Source organism: Artemia sp. Qi Xiang Cuo, chromosome 3 (assembly GCF_049724085.1).
Source record: "Artemia sp. Qi Xiang Cuo chromosome 3, ASM4972408v1, whole genome shotgun sequence".
Classification (NCBI taxonomy): domain Eukaryota; kingdom Metazoa; phylum Arthropoda; class Branchiopoda; order Anostraca; family Artemiidae; genus Artemia; species Artemia sp. Qi Xiang Cuo.
Genome location: NC_142796.1, coordinates 61,650,063 through 61,677,482, shown reverse-complemented (window position 1 = coordinate 61,677,482; position 27,420 = coordinate 61,650,063). Strand labels below are relative to the sequence as shown.

General features: G+C 34.7%; 1 protein-coding gene across 1 annotated transcript; it reads left to right on the top strand.

The window, feature by feature from the left end:
• The first annotated feature begins 1,712 nt into the window (after nt 1-1,712).
• On the top strand, nt 1,713-26,757 carry Pmm2 (phosphomannomutase). The gene is made up of 4 exons (XM_089086342.1): nt 1,713-1,908; nt 12,253-12,329; nt 19,275-19,539; nt 24,982-26,757. Exons 1-4 carry the CDS (start codon nt 1,734-1,736, stop codon nt 25,200-25,202), a joined length of 738 nt encoding a protein of 245 aa, XP_088942468.1. The 5' UTR covers nt 1,713-1,733; the 3' UTR covers nt 25,203-26,757.
• Nucleotides 26,758-27,420: the final 663 nt, after the last annotated feature.

Here is a 27,420-nt window from a genome sequence, read left to right as displayed (position 1 = left end):
GTCCTTTTTGTAGTAATTTTCATTCGTTTTAAGTTTGCATTGAGTAATTATTTCACCTTCTACTCGTTTTTGGAACAAAAGAAAAAATATATAACAGATGCATTACTCAGCTCTTATAAATAACTGACTCTTTAAGCTCTTTTATTTCAAATAAAAAAACAAGTTTTTTTAATTTAAAGTAAGGAGTGACATTAAAACCTAAGACGAACAGAAATTATTCCGTATATGAAAGGGGCTATCCCCTTTTCAACGCCTCGCTCTTTACGCTAAAGTTTTTTATTGTTTAAAAAAACAAAGTTGTGCGACAGCGTCGAACTTTAGCGTAAAGAGCGACGCCTTGAAGAGAGGGCCGCCCCATTTCATATACGGAATAATTTCTGTTTGTTTTTAAGTTTTAATGTCGCTCCTTACTTTCAGTTAAAAAAAACTTGTTTTTTTTATTTAATTTCTGACCGTTTTTGAATTAATATAGCTTTGATTTTGGCTCATCGTGCATGAATAATTAAAACAAAATTTGCATGTAAATTTTCCTTTTTTTGGCTAAATGACTTTCTCGAAATTTTGTTCTGACGTAACTTACGAATTAACTTACGTAACGAATTTTTACATTTTTATGTTTTTATTACGTATATTAGGGAGTTCTAGGAGTTCTGTACTTTCAAAAGAGCTAATTATTCTAATTAACCGGCCTTTGTGATTAAGGGGTTTGTGATTCGATCAAAATTCAAACTTTAGCATAAAGAGCGAGGTATTGACTAGGGGGTGAACCCCTTCATATACGTAAATCATTTCTGCTCGTTTTAAGTTTCAATGTTGCTCCTTACTTTCAGTTGAAAAAAAACTATTTCTTTATTTAATTTCTGATATTTTTTTAACTAATGCTGGGAAATCTGGCGCCCCCTTCATAGAAATGTCCCGTCCCCCAAGAAACATCCTCCATAAACAGATTCTCCCCCGTACTTTTACGTGACTTTTAGGGGTTGTTTTCCCTTTTTTCGAAAATAAGGCAAATTTTCTCAGGCGCGTAACTTTTGATGAGTAAGACTAAACTTGATGAAACTTATATATTTGAAATAAGCATAAAAATCTGATTCTCTTGATGTATCTATTGGTATCAAAATTTCATTTTTTAGAGTTTCGGTTACTATTGACCCGAGTCGCCCCTTACTTGCAGTTCGTTATCACGAACTGTTTGATAATTTTGACGTGAGCGTTTTCTTAGTGTTGTGTAGAAAAAATATGTAACAGATGCATTACTCAGCTTTTTTAAATAACTGGCTTTTCAAGCTCTTTTATTTATAATTTTGACGTGAGTGTTTTCTTAGTGTGGTGTTGAAAATGTATCATTCTTTTGCTTGGTGACTTCTTAGTGTGGTCAAGAAAAGATGTCAATGTTTTTTGCGTTGACTTCTTAGTGGTGTGTCAAAAACATGCAATTAAGTTTGTCTCGTACCTTAAGCACTTACTATATCAGAGACGGTTGGAAGCACTTAAGTTGCCAAGCTTAAAATTCAGAGAGAATTGATCCAACCTTACTAGTATTCACCGTATTTATAGATGGTATCCATCATTTTTCAAAAGTAATTGTATTTTATAAAGAATCGATCAAGTTGGAATTAGTTAATTACTTTCGAAAATTTTCGAACTTTTAGTGCTACCTATCTTTGAAAGACTCCTAACCTGCCTGAATAGAAAACGAAACCTTGAATATGTCCATTTGAATAAGACTAAATATGTCTAAAAGGATATTTTTATTTGATGTTGACGGAACTCTGACACTTCCTAGACAAAGGATAGTTCAAGAAACGGAAGAATTTTTAGTTAATACACTGAAACCGATAGTAAAAGTTGCCCTTGTTGGGGGCTCTGACCTGGTTAAAATTGCTGAACAAATGGGTGGAACTGAAGGTAAGCTGAGGGGTGAGGTAGGCTATGATTTTGAATAGGCCTATGAAGAGGACTGACTGTAGGCCTTAGGAAGGATGATTTGATTTACAGGAACAATCTTTTTCAGTTTAGTTGGTGTCAGCTGCATCATGTAGGTCTATGGGAGGGGGGATGGCACCTCTGGTTACAATCCTAAGTAATTTTGGTAAATTTTTCGTTATTCATATTATTGACTTATGAATAAAGTAAACATACTGCTTGATGCCTTTTTATGCTCTTTCCAAATATAATAATCATTTTTGTCAGAAAGAAATTTTACCCCCACCCCTAGGGCCTATAGGATATATACCAATTCAGGGTAGCCTATATATTTGCACAGAAATTAGATTGAAATTAAATTGACACCCTCCCCCCTAATGTGCAAATATATACCCTGAATTGGTATATATAGCCTAAAGGTGAGGGTAAAATTCATTTCTGACAAAAATGATTATTATATCTGGAAAGAGCATAAAAAAAGCCATCAAGTTGTATGTTTACTTTATACATAAGTCAATAATATGAATAACAAAAAATTTACCATAATTTTTCTTTATTCATTCTTATCTGCAGGCTTACCAAGGATATAAATTCAACCAAGTTCTAGATGAGAGATTTTTTACAGCTAAGGTTTGAACAGGTAGGTTATTAGGTGAAGGTCTAGATTAGGGGCTATTGAAAAGGAAACCTGTTAAGAAAATAATTCCTAATTCACAATATGCAGAATAATTGTTAACACATTTTGACTCAGGCTCCACTATACTTTACCCCCAATCCTCCCTCCCCATATTGTGCAAATAAATTGCCCATGTTCTAGATTTCCAATATATTTCACCACCTGTCACTCTTGTTTTTCTGGTTCTTGTTTTGTCACAGTTGATTCAATTTACCAGTACATTGGCTGAAAGAAGAGATGTATTGGTAAAGTGTATTAGAAATATATAATTTGGATAAAATAATCAATGGGCTGAGCCTTGGCTTCTTGAATTCAATGTTGGCAATTACTGTGTCATTCACTTTGGCAAAATGAATCCTTGTTGCTCTTATTCTCACTCAAACCACCCAATCTTCTCTGTAAATGACAAACAAAATCTTGTAGTCAACAATGACAAGAAAATAAAATTCAGTACCCATGCTAAGAAGTCTGCTGCTGGTGCTAGTTCAACTCTGGGGCTGATTAAGAATACTCTTTCATGTGTTCCCCACAGTCATTTATCTTCTGTATAAGGGACTAGTTCATCCCAAGCTTGATGTCAAAATGTCTCTAGTCTCTATGTATTTAAAAAAAGACATAAAAGTTTTGGAAGATGTGCCACCAAAGTGATATCCAGCATGTGGGAGCTTTTTTACTCTGCAAGATAAACTAATATGAAACTCCTAACACTTATATAGCCTAAGGAGAAATAGAAGTGATGCCATTATACCCTTTAAGTTAATGGAGGCTACCATTGTTCCAGCATTATTTCCAATTGTTGGTCCTAATTCAAGAACCTGAGGTCATTAGAAGTTGTTAAGTAGCCTATTCTATCTAGAGTCTGAACTCAATTTTCTTCCTCAAGAATCATCAATAGTTAGAACAAGCTCTCCAAAGAAATGGTTACTGCTGAATCTGTGGACATTTTAAACAAAGGTTGAATACTGACTGGTCCTTGAGGAAGTGCAGACTTTGCTGGAAAGCTACCAATCATTCCACTGCACCTGGTCACTAAATGACAATGAAAACAATTTCTTACATCAACTCTTGAGCATCACAAGCAAAAATCCTTAGATTGCTCCAAGCTGCAATTTTAGGTAATTCTCTGAGAAAGTTTGTTAGCACATATGTTGCAGATGTAAGGACTTTCTCCAATACAAAGCTTCATATTGATTGGATAAATGAGAGTTGATAGATAATACTTTAGCACAAACTTTCAATTCACATGGCTTATTTAATTCCCTAAATAGGACCTCTTTTTCCTTAACTTTTAATTCAGTAGCATGTAAAATAGCTTTTCTTTATCTATTAGATAATTCAGTGTTGTGTTTCACTAGAATTTCATTTTACCCACTAGTTATGGGTATAGTGTAGGTCTCAAATGGATTGATAGTGTTGTCTGCTGATTATAAATATTTTAACACTTCTGTTTTTAGTTTCTTGGGTAGAGTTTCTTCTGGTTGACTAAAAATCTTGTCACCCAATTCCTTTGCCAAAGTGGCAAGTAGGGATCCATTATTCCTTGTAGCTTTGATGGAAATTCCAGAGAAGCTATCTGTTTTATTTATTTATTTTATTCAATAAAGGAGAAAGCCCAATGGCTTGTTGCAATAACCAAAATTTTGGATAAACATTGCAATTTAACCAAAATTAATATCCTGAATTTGCAGTGAAAAATATTCAAATTTTCTGACATTTATATTTCATGGGATGGTATGGAGAGCAAGCAATGGCTTAAATGATGTTTCCTGGTTTGAGTTGTGGGGTCTTTCCTTGTCCATTTTGAAGGTGCCTCATTTGAAAGTTATGGTTTGCTGTGTTTTGTGGTTTGTATTTTCTTTGCTAAGTTTCTTAGTAATGCCTTGAAAGTTATGAGAGGCTTTGTTTGAAAGTTATGGTTTGATATGTTTAGTTGTGATTTTTTGTGGTTTGAGTTGGGTGTGCTTTCCTTGTCTATTTTGAAGGTATCTTGTTTGAAAGTTATGGTTTGCTATATTGAGTTGCTGTTTTGTGTTTTTCAGTTGTCTTTGCATTTCCTTGTCAATTTCAATAGGGCTTTGTTTGAAAGTTATGGTTTAGTATGTTTTTTTATGTTGTTTCATTAGGCCCTATCTGACTTGCCTGTGCTTTCTTTGTTTATTTCAAATGTGCCTTGTTTGAAACATATGGTTTTGTATGTTTAGTTATGCTGTTTCATGGTTTAACTTTTCTGTGATAGGTTTTGTATTCTAAAGGTGCTTTGTTTGAAACTTATGATTTGGTATGCTAAGTTATGTTGTTTGGTGGTTTGACTTATCAGTGCTTTGTTTGTTATGATGCTTTGTTATGATGTTAAAGGTGCCTTGTTTGAAACTTGTGATTGGGTATTTTTAGTTACTACTGTTTTGTGGTATGAGTTTTTGTGCTTTCCTTGTCTATTTTGAAAAGGACATTGTTTGAAACTTATGGTTTAGTATGTTTAGTTATGCTGTTTCATAGTTTGAGTTGTTGGTGTTTTCCTTGTTTGTTTTGAAAGTTATGATTTAGTCTTATTGCTATTGTGGGTCTTCCCAAATTTGGGTCATTTTGATAAACTACTTAGCTTGTAAGTTGTGAAAAGCTTGGATGATAGATTTTCTAAGGGCTGACCAGGGCAAAATTTCAGAAGAAAAATTTTCTTGATTGTCAAATTGTTTAAATTTTAATTTGGAAATTTTTTCTTGTAGGCAACTTTTTGCTAATTAGAAATGTAAAAACCTCTGTGAAATATTAAAAATTTTGTCAAAATCCAAAACAGATTAGCTAGGAAAAGAAAAAAATCTCAGCTCAGAGATTTTTTTTTACTGTGATTGCAAGATGTAAACTCCAAGGTGCAGTCTACAAGATATATAGGAAAAGTCCAGACATTAGTTTGTTTGTGCTGTTTCATTTTTTTTTTTTTTTTTTTTTTTGCTTTGAAAAGCAGCAATTTGGAAAGTTGCAACAAATAGGCAAATGGATTTCTTCAACAGAAGTTAAGGGACAACTGATTATTCCTTCTTCATTGATGCCAATTTAAGAAAATACAAGATACCAGTAGGGCTAAGGATTAAAAAAAAAAAAAAGTTAGAAAAAAGAATCTTTGAGGTTTGACAGTTTTGTGTTCTTTTAAAGGCTAAGGCAATAAAAGGAATTTTTAGAGTATAGAGGGTAGTTGTTCCCCCTTTTTACAATTGACACCTTGGCCCTCTACCATTCAGGTAAATCCAAAAGGCACCTTCCAGGAAAAATTTATGCATCAAAATGCTTATTAGCCCCCCTAACCCCTCCCCCCCCTCTCTAAAGGTCATGTCTAAGTGGAGCTTTTTAACATACTTAAACAATCAAAAGCTCCTTCAATATATAGTAAATTCCTCAATGATAAATAACTTACATGCACCATTTGTCTTCAATCTGTCATAATGTTAAATGGGAGCAATAAATTTATCTTTATTCTAGCATATGTATATTAGCCTACTATAGATGAATGATGAAATATGATAGGATATCTAGTCTATAAAACATCCAGTTTCTAATTAAGAGGGGAGGGGCAATGGCTGAAGACTGTCCCAAGAAGATGAGGCTAAATTTATCTCTGGACTGCTTAGATGCATGTTGTGACAGCATAGTAGGTTGTTACTTGAGTATAACATGTTAATAAATGGACTAAAGGGATAGCCTTAACAAAGGGGAACAGGGGGTGGAAATAGTGTTAGGAAGGTAATGCTTGCTGAGGTTACTGAATGACTGTTGTCCAAGCAGTATTGGAATATACATTGTTTTGTACATCCACTGTGCCCTTTTTAATAGTTGAATGTGCTTGGAGGATAACTAACACCCCTCTTACACCCACCATTTCCACAAACACATACAATAGAAAATTTTGATATAAATATGTAATTTGATATAAATAATATAAATGTTTTTACTTTTATAGCTTTAATAAATAAAATAATATTAACATTTTGATTACTAAATATCAGTAGGCCTATACGTATATTAACATTCATTTGTATTTTTTTCAGTAAAGTGCAAATTATTTTCTGGGCTTAGGAAGGCATAGGGGTTTTGAGCCCAAATTATGTTAATTTCTGCTCGTTTTGTGTTTGACTCTGCTATTTATTGTAATTTCTGTTTGTTTTGGGTTTCATTTATTTATTGATGCTGATTTGTGGAAGTTTCATGCTTTGGTAGATTATTTGATTTATTTTTTGCTCATTTTTGGTTTAATGGAGTTCTTTACTTTTCTTTGAAAAACTGATTTTGTGGAAAAAGTTTTTTTTTATTAATTTCTGTTTGTTTTATATTGACATAGTCTTTTCAGGGAAAAAGAAAATAATGCTTTAAATCTCTTTGTTTTTTTTCAAGACTTTTTAGTTTTGCCTGCTATTTGTATGCTGGAGAAAATTTTTCAGCAATTTTTAACAACATACACCCTTTTAAAAATCTAGACACAGAGAGTAGTGTTTAATTTTGTTTCATACCTCCTCTAGTTGACCTGAAATGGAAAACTTGATACCATTTGCAAAAAAATCTGCTTACTTTCTTTGATAGCTTGGATTAACTTATGCTATTTCGATTTGGTTAAATTTTAAGAGCAGAAGTAGCCTCGAAAGTTTGAACATAATACCCTCAGTCATTCTTGGGATGCTGTTGAGATGCCTTATTGGGAATTAGCATTAACACAGTGCATTTTGATTTAATCTTAAGGTAACATTTAGTTTTCAAACATAATGGACAAATGGCAGGGTGGGTGTGGGAGGGGGATTGATTGCCCTTCAATCACTTTCGATTTAAAAAAGGGCACCAGCCTTTTCTATTTTCAATCAAATGAGCCCTTTTCAAAGTTCCTACAATAACTTCTTTGATACAAAGTGCCCTGGTCTAAACAAAAAAAAAAAAAAAAATAATACATTATGCCCACATGGATCTTTACTATAAAAATATCAAGCATTCCAATCACTTTTGACTATTAAAAAGGGCACTAGCCTCATTGATTTCCAATTGAATGAGCCCTTTTTGAGTTTCTACAACAATGCTTTCTATGAACACTTTATATGCCCCCAGGGCTTAACTTACAACTCTTGCCCTAAGGGCTGTTAGGGCGGTTGTCATCCTCTTAGACCTAAGTTCTAGAACTGTCAACTATGTTAAATAAAATGGCTATCTCAAAATTTTGATTGGATGTGTTTGGGGAAATGGTGGGCATGAGAGGGGTGTCAGCTGCTCTCCAATTACTTTCAACTATTAAAAAAGGTACTAGCCCTTTCATTTTCCAATCAAATCAGCCCTTTTGAAGTTTCTACAACAACACTTTCAATAAAAAAAACTTTATGTGCCCCCAGAGCATAACTTACAACCCTTGCCCTGAGGGCTGGGGGGGGGGGTTCATCCTCAAAGACCTAATTTCTAGAATTTTCTACTATTTTAAACAAAATTGCTATCTGAAAATTTTGATTGGATGTGTTTGGTGGAATGGTGGGAGTGAGAGGGGGTTAGTTACACTCCAATCACTTTCAACTATTAAAAAGGGCACTAGCCCTCTCAATTTCCAATTGAATGAGCCCCTTTTGAAGTTTTTACAACAACTCTATCTGTAAAAACCTTATATGCCCCCAGGGTATAACTTACAACCTTTGCTCTGGGGGGGGGGGTTGTCATCCTTAAACAAATACAGAACTTTCAACTACGTTGAACAAAATGGCTATCTCTAAACTTTGATTGGATGTGTTTGGGGAAAAGGTGGGTGTGCGAGGGGGGTTAATTACTTTCCACTCACTGTCGACTATTAAAAAGGGCAATTTCAATATCCAAACAAATGAGCCCTCTTTAAAATTTCTACAACAACTTTCTAAGTAAACCTTATAAGCCCCCCGGGAATAACTTACAACCCTTGTACTGGGGGCTCTGAGGGGGTTATCATCCTAAAAGACCTAATTTCCAGAAGTTTCAACTACGTCAAACAAAATGGATATCTCAAAATTTTGATTGGATTTGTTTGGGAAAATGGTGGGCGTGAGAGGGGGGTTAGTTGCCCTTCAATCACTTTTGACTATTAAAAATGACACTAGCCCTTTGAATTTCCAATCGAATGAGCCTTTTTTAAGTTTCTACAACAATGCTTTCTATAAAAACCTTATATGCCCCCCTAGGCATAACTTACAACCCTGGCCCTGAGGGCTGTGGGGGAGTTTTCTCCTCGGAAATATAATTTCTATCTGGAAATCAACTATGCTGAACAAAATGGCTATTTCAAAATTTTGATTAGATGTGTTTTGGGAAATGGTGGATGTGGAAGGTGTATTAGTTGCCTTCTATTCACTTTCAACTATTAAAAAGGGGACAAGCCACTCTAATTTCCAATTGAATGAGCCCTCTTCGAAGTTTCTACGACAACTTCTTTGTTACGAAGTGCCCTGGTCTAAAGGAAAAAAATAATACATTGTGCCAACATCTTTCTTTTAAGCCCCTAGGGCATAACTTACAACCCTTGCCCTGAGGGTTGTGGGGGAGTGTCCTCGTCAAAAACATATTTTCTGTCTGGAAATCAACTATGCTGAACAAAATGGCTATCTCAAAATTTTGATTGGATGTGTTTGGAGAAATGGTGGATGTGGAAGGGGTGTTAGTTGCCTTCCAATCACTTTCGACTATTAAAAAGGGAACTAGCCACTCCGATTTCCAATTGAATGAGCCCTTTTCGAAGTTTCTACAACAACTCCTTCAATACAAAGTGCCCTGGTATGGAAAAAAAAATACATTGTGCCAACATTGTTCTTTACTTAGGCATCGTGATTGCGCTGCCTATGATAATTTTAGTAATCCTGTTAAATGCTAATATTTATTTTATAAATGTTATATTCTATATTGCCAGAATTGCTGTAAAGTGCTAAAAAGGTGTCTCTGTCAATCCATTAAGCATTTTGCTACCTTTCTGACTTTTATATGTAATATATTTGCAAATATTATATGTATATTTTTCAATAGTGACACAATTAGTATAATGAAATTGTTTCTGTAGTGCTACTGTATTGTGCAAAAAAAATCCCATTCACTATGATTAGCTTGCAATATTAATTTTGTTTATTATTGCCACTTTTTAGTAGTATTTAAGAGTATTCAACTTGACTCCAGCCTGTATGTGTTTCCATAACTCCACCTTCGACTCCAAAGGGTCTTACATTATTTCTGTTACTTTGACTCCATTCAGCAAAAAATCACTAAAACTAAGACACCAAAGCCCTGGTCAAAAGATGTGCTTTTGATTCCAAATGCATAAAACTAATTTAGTTTGAAGCAACTAGTCAAAATTTGTCAGTATGATAGAATTCGCATGTAGTATTGATTAAGTAACAGCTATGTATCTCCCAAGGTATTTTTTCCTTGTCATTTTCAATACAACATATGATTATAAACTTGGAAGGGGGCTCTTTGATTAGCAATTGCAAGTTTTAGTTTCATTTCCAAGCGGTAATTGTGGTTGGAGGGTAACCATCCCCTCTCATTTGGCCTCTTTTGCCCCAAGTATCCCTGTACCCCCCTCTGTCCCTGGCATTTGATTAAAATTTTGGAATAGGCCATATCTCTCAGAATGATTAGAAGTCTAAAACATTTGTCTTTAGGAGCAGGGGATGTGATTCATCCATCTCTAAGGACAAGAAGCCAAAATTATGTAACTATCTAGTTCTTTTCAGATCTGTTTTAGTGGAATAAGTAGACATTATCCTGCTGCTGCTACTACTAACAACTCACTGCAGCAGCCAGTTGCCTGAGGACAACACAACTACACACAGTTTTCCTCCATCCCAGTCTATGTTAAGCCTTGCTCTTTACACCTTCTCAAGAAGTTCCCATTTCCGTTAATTATTTCCTTACAACATCCTCCTACTCTATTCTGGGACGACCTACTTTTCATTTGACCCTAGAAGGTTGGCCAACAAGGACTATCTTTGACAGTCTGTTATCCTTAATCCGTTGAACGTGTCCTGGCCATCTCAACCCATCTCTCATTATAGCCCTAGAAAGCAGGATTGACCCACATTTTCCACACAGCCTACTGTTTGAGATACAGTCAGTCAGTCGGGTACCTAAAGCAATACGTAGTGAATTTCCCTGGAAAACATTTAGAATATCCTACTCTGTCTTTTGGAATGCCCAAATTTCAGAGCCATACTTGATCACTGTCATCATTGTAGCTCCCAATATTCTGGTCTTGGTTTGCAGACTTGCCTTTCTATTCTTTCAAGCTCTTTTCAGATGTAAAAAAAAAACACCCTGGGCCATGGCTATTCTACTTTTAACCTCTTCACTGTATCCACTGTCTTTACTAATAATACTACCTAGGTTAGTGAAGCTCTCCACTTGATTGATCTTCTTGTTGCCCAACATCACCTCCTCACCTACACTTATTCTTAGTCTTAGCTGTTTTGTCTTAATATTAATTTTCAAACCTATTCTTGTACCTTGAACACTCAAAGTCTCTAAAAATTCGTTCATTTTGCTAGTATTTAATTCTTAAATCATCAGCATAATTTAAGTCTAGGAGAGTTTTGCGTCCCCAACTGATCCAATGCAAAAACCAACTGAGTTCTAATTTTGGGTGGGGTCCATGCTAAGTCCTAGTTTAGTGCAAATAGGCTACAAGCGTTTTCCTGACTTGGTGCGTAAAATAGCTAAGTCCAAGCTTTGGAATTTTCGTGACTTTTTGAAAAAAAAAATTCTGAAGTTAAGCTTTTATATTCTAAGACTGCAGAACCTGATTTCACAAATCGACTGTCATTTTGGGTTTATGTGCTGGTAATAGTGGCTTAATTTCCTCAATAACTCTGCGAATGCAGTTTCTTTACTAATACCAGTGCTGTTCAGGGTGGGGGGGGCATTATGATCAGATATTCCTCTCCCTCCCACAAAACTCGAAACATTTGGTTTAAACACTAAAGGCTCATTGAAGAAGCTTAGGTCTTATCACAACTTTTGTTTGAGGCTGCATTTATGCATTTATCTATTAAACGTTTAGATCTCTAAAATACCCGTACTATTAAGCTTGTGACGACTTTGTTCCTATTGTGGGCTCTGTCATCTCAAAAGTGAAATATTCACTAACCATACAATGTATTAAAAAAGAATTATTGCATGATTTCAAACTTTAAACAGTTTCTGGTGATAAAAGTTATATAAAAATTCAATAAACACACATAAAATGTTAATTTGTGGTGTATTTATGCCTTTTCTCCCCAATAATTCATTGCAACAACTCCAGTAGCCTGCACACAAATACCTACATATGGGCTAGTGTATATTACACTTTAATGAGCTGCTAGTGTGGCTCAACATGTTCTCCAGGGTTACATTTAGGCCCTAGGGATCATTGATCAGTCCCTGGAGTTTTGTTTTATTTGTGTGTTTATATTCAATAAAGTCAAAGTTCAAAGTTCATGAAGTGTTTTAGTGAGAATTTCTAAGGAATCATTCAGTAAATGCTTCCACCATCCCTTGGAGAAAAAACAACCATTAGACATAGTATGTGAATTTAAAGGTTCCTTTCTTGGAGATGAACATAATGAACAAAATAAACTTGAACTTTAATGAGGCGTTTTATTTCATTCCCAGGAATTTAATTTAATCTTTTTTTGCAGTTGTTCATAAGTTTGATTATGTTTTTGCTGAAAATGGACTAGTAGCTTACAAAGGAGGAAAGCAAATAGGTAAAACTGTAAGTTTTACTTTTTTGTATCTACATTACTATATATAATTAAATATTGAATTATTTATTATGTATTATGTTTACTTATTTACCTATGTAGATTTTACTCATTATTATATATTTTAATCTTTTATTTTCCCTGGATTATATTTTGTGCCTGATTGTCAGTTCACCCTCTTGTTTTTATTTTTATTTTAACTGCTGTTTCATTTTGTGTGTTGTATTTTCTTTTTTAATATCCATGAAAGTAGAGTTTGCTTCTGCCATATTTCTTATTATATCCTCATTCAGGTTGAGGGAGGGAGGTTCCTGAGACCCCGTAAGGTACCCTGGCAAATTTGGGTTTTTATAAAAAAAAATTGTTGATTGATCCCTCTCACCTTTGCACTCAGGACAGATCCTCCTGTGCGTATGAGAATCAAACACTCACCTTTCACTCATTTATGTGCTCTTTTTTCTGAAAAAATGAGAAAGTAAAAGATTATATAAGTCACAACAAATACAAAATGCACCCAATTGGGTTTTTTAGTATATATTTTGTCAAAAAGCAAACATGCTTAAAATTTGAATAATACCAAGTATTGTGCAGTATTTCAGACACGTTTTGCAACATGGGAATCCTCAGTGAAGGAGGTGATTAATATATACAATCTTCAAACATAATTCCATCAACCTGTGCATACCTAGAAATTTTCAGCCTTATGTTAAGAAAAACTTACTTTCATAGTAACATCTCAAAATGTTTCCTTAATTTTCTTAACATTTTAGATTTGATTTGTAAGACGCAGTGCCATATCCTCTTTTTTTTCGGGGCAAGGGTTACAAAAAAAACACATCAAAAAGTTGTTTATTTGCATTTTTTTGCATTTTTACGAGTAGGACAAATATTTCGGTGGAGGGGGATTCAAACCCTCTCCCCCCTGGATACGGCCTTGGTAAGAAGTCTTTGGTATCAATCTTAAAGGGCGTTTCACCGTTTTCTTTAGCAATAAAAGCTACAGGATATTTAATGCAAAGAAATGTTATAATAATGAATTGAACCGTTTGGATGCCAATATAATCAATTTCATAAGACATACAGGAGAGACGTTCATTTTGTCATATTCCAATTTGTGTTCGGAGCCGATGGTGGCTTTCAAGAAGATAATGAGGAATGTGTTTTCTAATTCAATATAAAGAACATGAAATGATAAAAGACAAAAGTTCAATGTTAAAAGACAGTAGGCATAATACTTATAGGTATCATAAGTATTATAAAAAGAGAAAACTTGTAAATATGAACGATTTTGTAGTACCCCACCCTTATCATTAATGTACATGGGGTGAGTATCCCAAGTAATTATATCCTCTCTTTACAAAAAAAAATAAATAAATAAAAAAAAAATTAAGAAAAAAAAAATTCAGAACTGTCCTTTATGCTATACTGATAATACGAACATATTTGGAACTGATCTATTGTTCTATTATAATGTTAAAAATCCTATTTCGTTCAAAAATACAGGAATTCTGATTTTGGTAGTTGAAAATTTGTGGAAATCAGTTTAGTTTCATATGTAATAAATCTTTTTCAATCTTTTGTACCTTAAAATCCCTTCCCTGCAACCCGGTATGGAAAAGTTTTAAAGCTGTCAGTAGCAGGATTCTACGAAATTCCAAGAAGCTGCCAAATCTCCCAACAAATTTCAAATCTGCCAACCAATTTCACTAGGCCATGAAAACTGCCAAGTAGCATTGCTACTACGCTGCCCCACTTTTTCCGCGACGACTTGCAATAGTATATTTTAACTTTTGATTATCTAAACTTTCAACTTAAGCTATTTATTAGGTTTTCAGTAAAGTGTAAATAACACTCTATTTTCAGGTTAGGGTATGTTTCGAGGAACAGGAGCACCACACATATTTATGGTACAAAGTTTGTTTAAGTTTGGCTTTCTTGTTCATGTAACTTCTGTTTGTTGTAAGCTCTGTTTTTTCTTTCGTAGTAATTTCTTAAATAGATCTCATATCAACTAATTAATAACCGTTTGAGGTTTCTACACTTTACTTTCTCCGTTTACAGCTCTTTTCTTCTTTTATAAGTTTGCTTAGTTTTTATTCCCCTTACTAAATAATAAAAAAACGATCCTGGAAAAATGAACTATCAAATGTTTCTTGGAGTATTTTACGCCAGCAAACTACAGGTAATTGGGGTTTTAAATATACCCAGCAATTTCTTCCCTCAATAATTAAAATCAAATAGTTGTGGGCATCAAGCCTTGGTTTAAATGTAGAAAAAGCCAGGACAGATAGTCCAAGTGAGTGAGTGGCATAAGCCCTTTTTAGGATGGTATAAAAATGATCTCATTTCACTTGTTGATAGATAAGTCTATCATCCATCCGTCCACGCATCATTCCTAGGGCAGAACTAAGGTAGATAGTCATAGAATTACAGAATGAAATATCGGATTGATTTTGGGTTGACGCGTGACGGACAATGTCCACTGGACTTGTGTGCAAAATGGGGGACTGAATTTGCTTTGTCTCACAGGCAAACAAGTGACCTAAGCCAACAAGGCTTGGCCGCTTGTAGTCTAAAGGTGGAATACTGTGTCGATCAATCATCAATCAATCATTTTATTAATACTAAACTCCATTACAAACGTAAAGAAAAATTATTTGGCCCAAGAAGCTTGGCTTGTTGTGGGCCATACAACACAATAATTATAGGATTGGGCAGAACTATACATGACCAACAAGTCCCCTGGACTCACAGGTGAACGGTGAGACCTACACCTTCTTCCCTCAGGATCCCTTGTGAAAAAAAATGTTAATAATTGAGAAAAATGCTGATATTTTCATCTAAATATACCATTTACTTCTCTTTGGGGCCATGCTCCTCTTTGAGAAATTTTCTGGCTCACTATACCCGCCCCTCTCCTCTTATCCTATTCAGGATATTGTATTCCCATTGTTAGGGATTGGGCTCGTTTTTGCTCGTGCACTAACAAAGAAGATAGAAGTGAAAATAGTCTTTAGATAGAAATAAATCTTGCAACACAAAGAAAAACAGAATTGAAATTAAACACTGGTTTCGAAGTAAGAATAAAAACAGCAATTTTTTTTCGCTAAAATTTGCCATAGAATAATAAAGGATGTGGAAAGATATCTGGAAGGGGATTCCGAATAGTTTGTGAGTATTTGAAGCACCCAAACCCTCTCCTGAAAGCGCGGCACTAAGTCCCAGTGGCCGATAACTATGTATATTTCTTTTCTGTTAAAATCCAGTGTTTAGTTATTATTTTCATTTTAGTAACTTTTTTACTGTGTTTCACTTTATGATATACTAATGGACTGTAATTGCCCCGAGAAACCAAAAAAATGACTTTAAAAGTTGTTGTGCATTTTTGGAAATAACTGCATTTTTCAACTTGAAAAATCTTATGGTAGCAAATTGTGAGTAAAGTGCATCTCATGCCAATATTAACAAGAACTTAAAAAAAGTTAAGGAACCAACATATGTATCAAAAGAATCCTAAGTTGATCCAGATTCTAAGTTTGTGATTTTTTTTTTACTTAAAATTAGCTGTCAAAAGTTTTCATAATAAGTAAATGGTATAATTTCAGAAAAAGTGGGGATATATCCCAACTAAATCTTGATGAAAAATGAACCAACCATCAAGTTCTGGATGCTGAAGAATCCCTTTATTCAGACCCCCCTAACTGAGAAAATGTAAAATTTCGTATGTTTTCAAACAGTTCGTGGTAACAAACTGTGAGTAAGGAGCGACCTGGCTCAATAGTAACTGAAACTCTAAAAAAAGAATTTTGATACCAATAGATACATCAAAAGGATCAGATTTTTATGCTGATTTCAAATATATAAGTTTCATCAAGTTTAGTTTTACTCATCAAAAGTTACATGCCTGAGAAAATTTGCCTTATTTTTGAGAAAAGGAGGAAACACCCCCAAAAAGTCATAGAACCTTAATAAAAATCAGACCATCAGATTCAGCGTATCAGAGAACCCTTCTGTAGAGGTTTCAAGCTCCTTTCTGCAATAATGTGGAATTTTGTATTTTCTGCTAGAAGAAAAATCACGGATGCGTGTTTACTTATTTTTTTTTCTTTTTTGTTGTTTTTTTTTCAAGGGGTGATCGTATCGACCCAGTGGTCCTAGAATATTGTGGAATGGTTCATTCGAACGAAAATTAATAGTTCTAGCACCTTTTTTAAGTGACAAAAAATGGAGGGAAACTAGGCCCCCTCCCACGCTCATTTTTTTCCAAAGTCACCCGATCAAAATTTTGAGATATTCATTGTGTTCAGTATGGTTGAAAAGTACAATAACTATGTCTTTGAGGATATCTTAATCCCCCACAGTCCCCGGCGGAAGGACTGCAAGTTATGAGCTTTGCCCAATGTTTACATATAGTATTGGTTATTGGGAAGTATACAGACGTTTTCAGGTGGAATTTTTTTCTGGTAGTGGGGGGGGGGGGTCGGGGGCTACGTAGGATGATCTTTCCATGGTGGGGGAGGAACGTTACTATGAAGGGGTCGCCAGATTTCCCAGCACTATTTTGAAAACGATCAGAAATTAAATAAAAAAAAAGTTTTCAACTGAAAACTTTTCGACCACCCCACATAACACGCACAGAAACTAGGGAGGATGTGATTGGTTTAACTTCAGATACACGCCATAGCTAATGCAGATAAAGTTTTTTTAGTACTTTAATACTATCTATATCTTTTCATTACATTCCGGTGTGAGGAAGGTGTTCGTCTTATTTAATTGAAAAACAATTCGAAATTTAGCGCAAAGTGAGGTATTGACTAGGGAGAAACCCCTAATATACGTAATAAAAATATACAAATATTTACGTAATATCCGTGCGTTCGTTACGTAATATCCGTAAGTTACGTATATTTATTACTAATAAAAATGTTCGTACATAAAATTAAACACCTTTCAAGAAAGCCATTTAGCCAAAAAAAAGTAAAATTAATATGCAAATTTCGTTTTAATTGTTCATGTACGGTGAGCCAAAATCGGCATTAATTTAAGAACGTTCAGAAATTAAATAAAAAAACAAGTTTTTTTAACTGAAAGTAAGGAGCGACATTAAAAAAAATTATTCAAAAAGAAATTATTCCATATATGAAAGGGGCTGTCCCCTCCTCAACACCTCACTCTTTACGCTAAAGTTTTTTATTGTTTTAAGAAATAGAATTGTGAGAAAGAGTTAAACTTTAGCGTAAACGGCAAGACGTTGAGAACGGGACGGCCCCCTTTCATATACGGAATAATTTCTGTTCGTTTTAAGTTTTGATGTCGCTCCTTACTTTCAGTTAAAAAAAACTTGTTTTTTTATTTAATTTGTATCATGAGCCCATGTTTTTGTTACTATTCATTTCTTGGAATCATAATATATTCTTGCTTCCCTTTAAAATATTTTGAGGAATTTTTCCTGGGATTTACCATATTAGACTAGTCTATCGACATGTTTCCTAATTTCACCCCCATAAATCACACCTTATACAAACTGATATTCTGGTTAAGCCCCAGTTCGGGTTTCCTGACCTGGTTGAACTTTAAGGGATGTAGATGTATTTCGGCACTTGTCTATTGTATAAAATATACTCGATAAGTGAAGTTTGCTGAATGCTAATGAAATAAAACAAAATTATTATGAAAATAAAATAGTTTAGAAACAAATGTGGGCTATAAATTTGCACATTTCGGGGGGGGGGGGAAAAGCATAGCATATATTAAATACGTAACCTAAAGAAACCTATTTTAACCTAACCAAACCTATTCAACCTAATGAAAAAAAAACAACAAAATATGATGAAAATGCAATATTTTATTAGCAAAATTGGGAAAACTGCAACTTGAAACTATGCTCCCAGAACGCAGAAATGACCTAAAAAATCACGTTAAAATGAATTCTACTAAGTATGAATCTAAATGATGGTGGGATGTACATCGGTGCCGTTTGTTCCTCCTCTTTGCGAAACCCCACATTCTCTCTACTTTTTGGGTAGAGGCGCCGATTTCTGGGTCGACAAAATTATTTTTGTGGTTCACTTTCAAATGATTTAAAACTGATTGTTCCAGCTCAGTTGTGTTGTAGCCCTTCCAACAATCTGAAATGATTCTTGAACATCGATAGTGAGACACTCTATTTTATCACTAGTCAAAACAAATTAACTGGTGTCCTCAAGAATCGCGTTAATAATGAACTAGGTCAAGAATCGCGTTAATAATGAACTTTTCTTTGTCTTTGAGACGGTCAGCCGACGCCGAAGCTGCCAATTTAATAATTTACAAATGACCTTCACAATTTTGCTAATAAAGTATTCTATTTTCATCATATTTTATTGTCACCAAACTTCACTTCTCGAGTGTGTTATATATAATAGGCAAGTACCTGTATTTTTAATGCATTTGCTGCAACTAACACCAAAAAAAAAAAAAAACTGAGGTTGCGACGAATTACTCTCTTCAACTCATTCACAGACTTGTCAAGTATAGGTGGAGGAAGACCTCTCCCTTTATGTGGTCAGTTGTTTGGTGAAAGAAATTGCCCTTATGATTGCGCATCGATTTTACCTCTGCAGTTTGAGCGATATCTCAGTCTGTCAGTTAAACAGTTGCAAAATCTGTTGTCTGTCACTTAAAATTGTGACTACTTATGCATCTGCCATAGAAAACTGAGGTCTACCTTTGATTAAATGTGCAATAATTTAAAATGCAGCTAATGCTAAGCTTTTTTCAGAGATTTTTTTTGTCTGGATAAGGGGTTGTAGAACGGCTTTGTGTCAGAAAAGAGTGGCTTTGATAGCTTTGGCTTGGCCTTTAAATGAACGAGGACTGTAGAGCCAGGGCAGTTTCCCTAAGGTGGCAGTCTTTTTGCTTTCAATGGGCTCTGATGTCGAACATAAATTGAAATATTATTTACTCCATTTTTTCAGAGTATTGTCGAACATCTAGGTGAAGATTATGTGCAAGAATTTATAAACTTTGCCCTTCACTATTTATCTCAGTTAAAGTTGCCGCTGAAAAGAGGCACATTTATTGAATTTAGAAACGGAATGATAAATGTGTCTCCTATCGGAAGAAGCTGTAATCAAGACGAAAGGAATGCATTTGCTGAATATGATAAGAAACATGGAATAAGACAGAAGTTTGTGGAGGTTTTGAGAGAAAACTTTCCCAAAGACCTAACATTCTCTATAGGTAAGAATAGTTTATTTTATGTTTGATATCAGGTTTTTTTTCTCATTTTTTTATTATTTGTTGGCATATCCTGTAAGAAGATGGGATTTAAGGTTTTTGCAATACCCAATCAGACTGACAACAGTCTTGACTTGACCTTTGAAAATCTGATTGACTTCTATTAAAGCCTGTGACCCCCTGGACCTTGTCAGAAACCTAATCCCTTCACTATTAAACTTGGCAATCGCAAAACCCAAAAGAGTCAAACTGCGATACAACTATTGCCACAAGATTTGACACCTGTATTCCGTCGCTGGAATTTTATCCGCTTGACATTTGCTCCAGACCGGACATGGCCTTTAAGGTCAATAAATAATAGTTTACTTGAGGAGAATTTTCACCCTTTTTCCCTGCAAAAGTGATGCTGTGCGATATTGAGTAACTGCAGTTCACCATCAACCTAATGAAGACTCCTTGCCTCCTTCACAATTCTGGCGACATAGTTGCTTGAACCAAGCTGTGTAACCTTATAGTTCAAATGAATAAGTGATTGACAGAGGAGGTACATGAGCAAGATTATACCTTTACTTGCCAGACATCCTTATAAATCGCATTCTCCGATAAAAAGGCTTGCCGTTATAGCAACGCTCAGTGACTTAAAGGTTGCTAAAAGAAAATGGTCCTTTGGTATCGGCTTCTGAAGTAAGCTCCTTTTTTGCTTGTATATGCATAACCTTTTCATCAATCGCGAATTTAGCAATGTACCTTAATGTAGCAGTTTATGACTTCTCTGCTTGATTTTGCCATGATATAAGCATTCATTAAAGCTTGAATTGCACTCTTTGAATCAGAACTTGACTTACTTGACCTTATTCTTCTGCTGACTTGGCGCCAGCGTCAAACAAGAAGAGACCATGCTCCTCCAGTAAACCCGGTCTTGAGCCGCCGCGGGTGCATCTTCAGGTCTTACTCATGCCTTGAATCTGAACAGACCATAAATTCTTTTGTATCTATGAATTTTAGCGTTTTTTTAAAGTTCTATTTTTTCGGGGGGGGGAGGGAAATACTGATCCGATAGGTTTATTCACATCTGTCTTAGATCTGTCAGTGAATAGTGGAATATGCCCTATTTCTACAGGAATTGTCTGCTCCAGTCTAAGATCGAAATGCGAGAGGATATTGTTTTCTTCCCATGGTGAAGAAATTTGAATTAAATTACTTTCGACATGTGTGCAGTTTTTATTATAATTTCAAATGTTATCCACACGCCTTTAATGCTACTTCTGTACAGTTTTTTTCTATTGTATTTGTTATCAGTTTTGTAGTGATTAGGTATGATTATTGTTCGCCTTGTAGGATGATTGTTTCTGGCAGTCCAATTCTTCTGCATGTACTTGATGATTCTTGGACTTCTCCTTGTTTCTAAGTCTACTTAACTACTCTCTAACAATAGAAAACAGACGGTAGTTGTTCTTCCGGCTCGGAATCTGAACCTTGACGTTGTATTTTGAATAACATCTCCCATTGGTAGCGTGGCAAACTGTTCCATTTGTTGTTGAGGGATATTCTGTTTTTGGTTGGATGAATTTTCTGTAATAATATATCAGGGTTTTGCTTATAATCTCTTGATCTTGCAGCAGAAACAGGCTTTTTTTTTGCCTCACCCAATATCTGAAATTCAGAAGTTACGCGGGAATTATTGCTGATGTCACTTCTACTGTAGCAGTAACCGTTACTGTAGATGTAACTGCTGATCTTGTGGACATAAACGCCAAATGCTTCTTGATGTTAAGTTTTTTTCAGACGTGCTCATTTAAGGTGCATCAAATGGGGCTTCGAAGTGAGCTTATACGTTTTGGCTTCGTATTTCGTTGCCGAAGGGAGTAAAAGGTCTTGTTTTTTGCTATTTTTGTCAGCTTTTTATGGAGAATGCCCGTTTTTGGAGCCAAGACTTGGTATCCCAGATTGAACGTTAAAACAAAACAAAAACACTCATTTAAATCAAGGAAACGCCTTTGCTTCGTATCCCGTTGCAAAATAGAGTAAAAGGTCATATTTTTTTTATATTCTTTTGATCTGCCATTACGCCTAATGCTTTTACATCTTTCGCGTGATCAACAATGTTTCCCTTCATATTTAGCTATCTTTGGGAGTATTCCAATTCCTTTATTGGTGAATCCGAGTCCTGTTTTGCTTATAAAAATTTTTGAATCAGCATCTTTTTCCCGTTTCTTTGTTTTTCTATGTTTTGGTCAGTTTTCCGTGTTCACTTTTGCTAATAAAAATCTCAAGTGGTTTTGCGCTGTGCATGCTGGGGCCTAAGACTGAACCTTTAAACTCTTCTTCCAGAAAACACTGTAACATCTGACAGTTTTTCTCCGATCCTTTGTTCCACGCTTTGACCTTTCAAATAATCTGCCAAGAAATTAATATTTTACCTCTGATTTTTGCTGCTCTTCATTCGTCAATTCAATTCACATCAATCGTTTTTCTGTGTATCATATTGTCAAAAGCAACCTTGATATCTAACAAAATAGTTGCCAATTCTATCCATTTTGCAAAGCGTAAAGTGATTCCTGCTACAAGACAAATTCCACATTGAATGTTGTTCACGAATTTCCTGTGCTCTATCGCAAATCCTAGTCTCCTTATATCAAATTTTAATTGATTTTCAATTTTTGAACCATCTTTATCAGACTTTTTCAACATGTAAAATTTCCAAACTCCGGGGAATTTCCCATCCTTCTATGCATTATTGATTAGTCCCTAAACACTTATGCAAAAGACTTAGAGAGAGCTTTAGTAAAGCGTTTAGATACATTATCAACTGTTGGAGATGTATTTGGCAGGTTACTTATTGCATTCGTTGATTCTTGTTTAGAGAATGGTTTGTTATATGGCTCATTATAGCCTTGTATTAATTTTTGCAACTGCCTCCCTCTTCCTGTCGTCTTATCCACATTAGCCTATAATGCTTTTTCTGTCCATAAAACCGCGCTTGGTTTCAAAGTAATCTTTAGTTACACTAAATATAACATTTTTGAAGGCTTGTTCGTTGTGTAGTACAATCTTTTTGGCTATTTTCATCATTCTCTCCTTGAATATTTCAATTTGTCTTGATACTTCAACTTCATCCTTCGTTAGTCGTTTTTTATCAATCCGTCATATGCCCCTGTTAGTGGGGTCGTCATAACATTCGAAGTCATAAACCGTTTTCATTTACTACACCTGGGAAGATCTTATTCATATATGTGACATAATACAGAGTTATGATCACAAGACAAATTACACTGTTCTAGTCTCCAGTTAGTTGTGTAAATAGCATCGGAATAAGAAGCAGCATGACGCTAAAAAGGCATAGATATAATTTTACTATCTTGACTTCAAACCTAGAAATATTTTTCTACTAGAAAGTAAAATGTTAAAAGAAAAAATCCACATATTTTGAAAAATAAATACACCACCAAAACATTAAAAAGGACCAAAAACTCCTATCCTAACTAAACTTATATGACACATAATGCTTAAAAGAGCTATTTAAAATTCTCTTCTACTTGGCAACATTGTAAAAGGCACGGCATACAAGAATGCTGAAAATAAAAAGTTGAATAATAAACTGTGCAAGGTTCAGCAAAACCAATTGGCGAGTATTGGCAGACTATATAGATAGATAGAAGATAAATAGAGAAACAAATAGATAGATTTATTTAGCAATTCAGTAATAAATTTAAACAAATAAAAGTTTGTACAAAAGAGTGTGAAAACTTATTAGAGTGGAAACTAGCGCTAGTGTCAAAAAGAAAAATCACCAAAATCGTCTACCGTTTGATGACTTTATTTGACCCTAAACTGCTGTATGCTTATCTTTTCAGCTACTATAAAATTCAGGGGAGTGTGAAGAATGTAGAATTCTGTCCCCATTAGGCCAGACATGTTAAAATCAACTAATCTGCACAATCTACCAGGATTTTTCCAAGCTAACCTGAGCATACCTTGTGCAGACTGGGATGTAACTTTAAATAATTAAAAAAATGATGATTAATTGGCAATTATTAGACAAAATTTAGCTTTAATCCTACTGCGTTTTTGATTAGTAATATCAAATGTCCAATTATATTTGAAATTTTCTATTTTTTTTAATAAAGTCAGCAGGTACTACACCATAATTGGCGCTAGTAGTTTTTTAATCCCTACTTATCTTTTCATGTAAAATCGGTGAAAATTCTGATCGGAAGGATGTATCCTGATCTTGTATATGGAGAAGGGTTTATTACTGTTATTATTACTGGGCAGTAATTATAGATGAGACAAGACATTGGCATACCACAGTTTTATTTTACAAAATAAATTTCAACCAGAGTTTCCAATCAACAGTAAAAAAACTGACTAAAAATCTTCCAAAAGCTTAATGTTATCTCAGCTAAGCTATAGACAAATAACAAGAAATTGAATTTGTGTGAGTTCTTTTTCAAGAACTTCCGTTAGTGTCTAGTGCCTAAGTGGAAAATAGGATGCACGATTAAGGCTATAATATTAATTTGGTAAAGTAAATAGCATTAACGATGCTGATATAGCACAGTGAGTGTCTTCGAACTGCGATAATATTTCACGTTTGTGTGAAATCTACTAAGTTCAGCTTTTTTAATTTTAGTATTACAAGTTTCCTATCTTTCCTATCTATGACGAAAAAAATCTTTCCTTCATCTATGAGCTCGTTTTTGCCATGAATATTAATATTAATTTTTATCTTTTTTTCCTCATCTGTTTTCCCCCTCAATTACTTCTATATTGACATATTTGGTGACACAATTTTTTAGTTTTTTTTTTAGGTATTTACTTATGAATCATCAAACAATTTTTGCCAAGATGTACGGCCAGTCTCCCATCGCTAATAAATTAGAAACGGCTTTGAACTCTCCCCGAGGGATTAATATTAGCAAAGGTACATTTAGGAATATAGCTGAATGTCAGCCCCCTTTCGTTTGGGGTACGATTATGTATTTGTTGCTAGTTACATATGATTTCATTCCACTGTTTATGTTTACATATGTATCTTTTAGAGATCATTTAGGCTATGCGCATTAAATAACTAACAGAGACTGTTCAAAGAAGAAGATCTGTTTTCTTTTTTTAGCTCTACGGTAATATCTGGTGGAGAAAATTTCCAGTGTATTTTGGGTTTATTTATTCATGGAGGATTTTTTTTGGCTACCCTGTTTCCTCAAATTGCCTTCTAAAAAAATCTAGTATTTAGACCAAAGGAGTTTTTTTCTATTTGAAATTGATTCCATTTTTTGGGGAATACTCCTTTTACTGTCTCATGGATACAACAGTAGTTGCAATAGAATATACTCTCTTTTGTTAGGTTAAGAGTCAGATATGCCCTTGGACGATAAAAAAAGGAATTAGAATAGGCTAGATTGACTTCTAAAAGCCCAAATCTTAAAACTCATCTTTTTATAGGTGGACAAATTAGTGTAGATGTCTTCCCAAAGGGCTGGGACAAAACCTATTCTCTGAAATATTTAGAAGAAGATGGGTTTGATGAAATTCACTTTTTTGGTGACAAGACGAGCGTAGGTGGAAATGATCATGAAATTTTTGAAGATCCTAGAACAATTGGCCATACGGTGACAAGTCCTGAAGACACAGTGAAAAAGTGTAAAGAGTTACTAGGCCTATAATGTGGACGCCATTCGTCTCAATACTAAATTTGCTTTCTAAGTCAGTGGCTGAAAAATCATAAAACTTTTATTTAGGGGAAAAATTCATCGTGCCCAAAGAGTATGGGTAACTTACAAGAGTGGAAACTGGCGCTAGTGTCGACAGGAAAGATAACTATCAGCGCCATCTAGCGTGGAACAAAATTCCTTGATCGTAACATCTAAGCCGACACTTGGAATTTTTTCAAGCTCCGTAATCATTTTTCTGTTAGGAACTGAGAACAGATATTTATTACTACCGTAATTTGACCAGTTAAATTAATTCGTCTTATTATTATACCGAAAAAAAATATCAAGGGTCGCCAAACGCTAGATGGTGTTGATAGTTCCCTGTTGTCAACACTAGTACTATTTCCATTCTTATAAGTGACCATACTCTGGCCGTACCTAAAAAAAAAGAGGGTACACTTATTTTTTTATTTTCGAAAGCGAATTAGAATGTTATAAGGAAATTTCCGGTTAAGGAGTCCTAATTGGGCGTGGTGACGCAGGAAATGACTTTTATAGGGCTGCTCCGGGAAAATAATTTTGCAAAATCTACCTTACTTCTTAAATATGTAAAGTAGTACTTCGAAAACAAAAATTGTAACCTATTCTAAAGTGAAGATCTTGTTAGGAGATTCAAAGGGCGCAGACCAAATTTTTGGTGTGAGTTATTGGTTTGACCTTTTGAGTCTTTGGCTGAAAAATCATAAAACTTTGATATTCAGAAAAATATCGTCATAACTATTAAAAGAAGGCGAACTTATGCAATTTTCCCCCCTTTTTTTGAAAGCAAATTAGAAGGTCAGAAGGATTTTTCTGGTTAAGGAGGTCTGGTAAGGATTTTTCGCGGTGCTTTGAGAAAGGAATTTAGTCAAATCTACCTTGGTAAATATGTAAAAAAAAGTACTTAAAAAAAATAATGTTACTTATTCTAAACCAAAGATCTTGTTATGTGATTTCAAGAGCGCAAACTAAATCCGTGCAATAATGTTTCAGCACCTCTAGCTAGTAGTCTTTAAGTGAAATTGCACGTTTATGAACCGAAACAACGCTATGTTATTCAACTGCACGCGAAAATTTTACATAATTTTTCTTGCTTAAATTCATTAATTGAAGATCGTTTCTCCGAAAAAGCCAAGGAAACCAAGGAAAAACTAAAATGGTGTCTCTGTAGAAAGCTTTTCTCTGTTTTATGACAGGCATCTATACATGATTGTGAAACTATAAATATTTTATGTGTGTCCATTTGTTTTTCACGACGATATATCTTTAAAACAGGATGGAACAGGGGTTTACATCTCTTAATATTGTGATCATTTTTACCGTGCCCCCTCGCCCACCAAACAAAATCAAGAATGGCGTCTCTATAGTAGATTTGCACTTGTTTACTATTTGATTTATGTATGGAATTGGTTCAGGGTTTATATATAACTATTTTGCTTTTATTTATTGATTCTTCCCAGGATGGTTGTAGTGTCTGTGTTATAGGTTACTTTCAGGCCATCCGCCAGGTCCAAAAACAAGCGAACGCACTTAAATGGGATAGCAAGAGGTCATGTGGAAATATTTAAAGGAAATGTGGATTTAATTTGAGGGGTTTTATAGTAAAGCTTTGAATAGACTGGAGTGAAGAAGGAGAGTCTATAACTGTGTTTGCCTCAGGCAGATTGATGCTGCAGTAAGATGTTATTAGCAGTTTAGGAAAAGGCTTTCCCTTTTCCCAGGAAAGTTATAGAGTGTACTGTGGATATATTGGTTTTAATTTTGTGGTAAACTTAACTGAAGTGAACACCTCTGCCTCAAACATTTTTTTGCTGTCGTATATTCAATATACTAAAATGTAGTCCTGTACAGCACCTTGGACCTTCAAACAGCAGGTTTTTGTTGCCTCGTTCCGCTTGCTACGGTTGACAGCTCGGCTTTTGGTCCTCCGTTGATGTCTTTCCAAGTCCAGTTTCGCGCAATTTCTTTTTCTTGCCAAGGTGCTGTTGGTTTTCGTAATTGATTGCCATTCTGAGGGTCCCAGGATTAATTTGCCAAAAGTATTTTTACCTGTGCTCTAGTGCACGGAACTGCACATCGGATCACAGGTACACATTTGAATTTTGAGTGTATAGAATGATATAAATGGAATGTAGATAGAAGATATAATGCTAAGTTTCCCCCTCCTAAGTTTCCTCAACCAGCCTTTTCG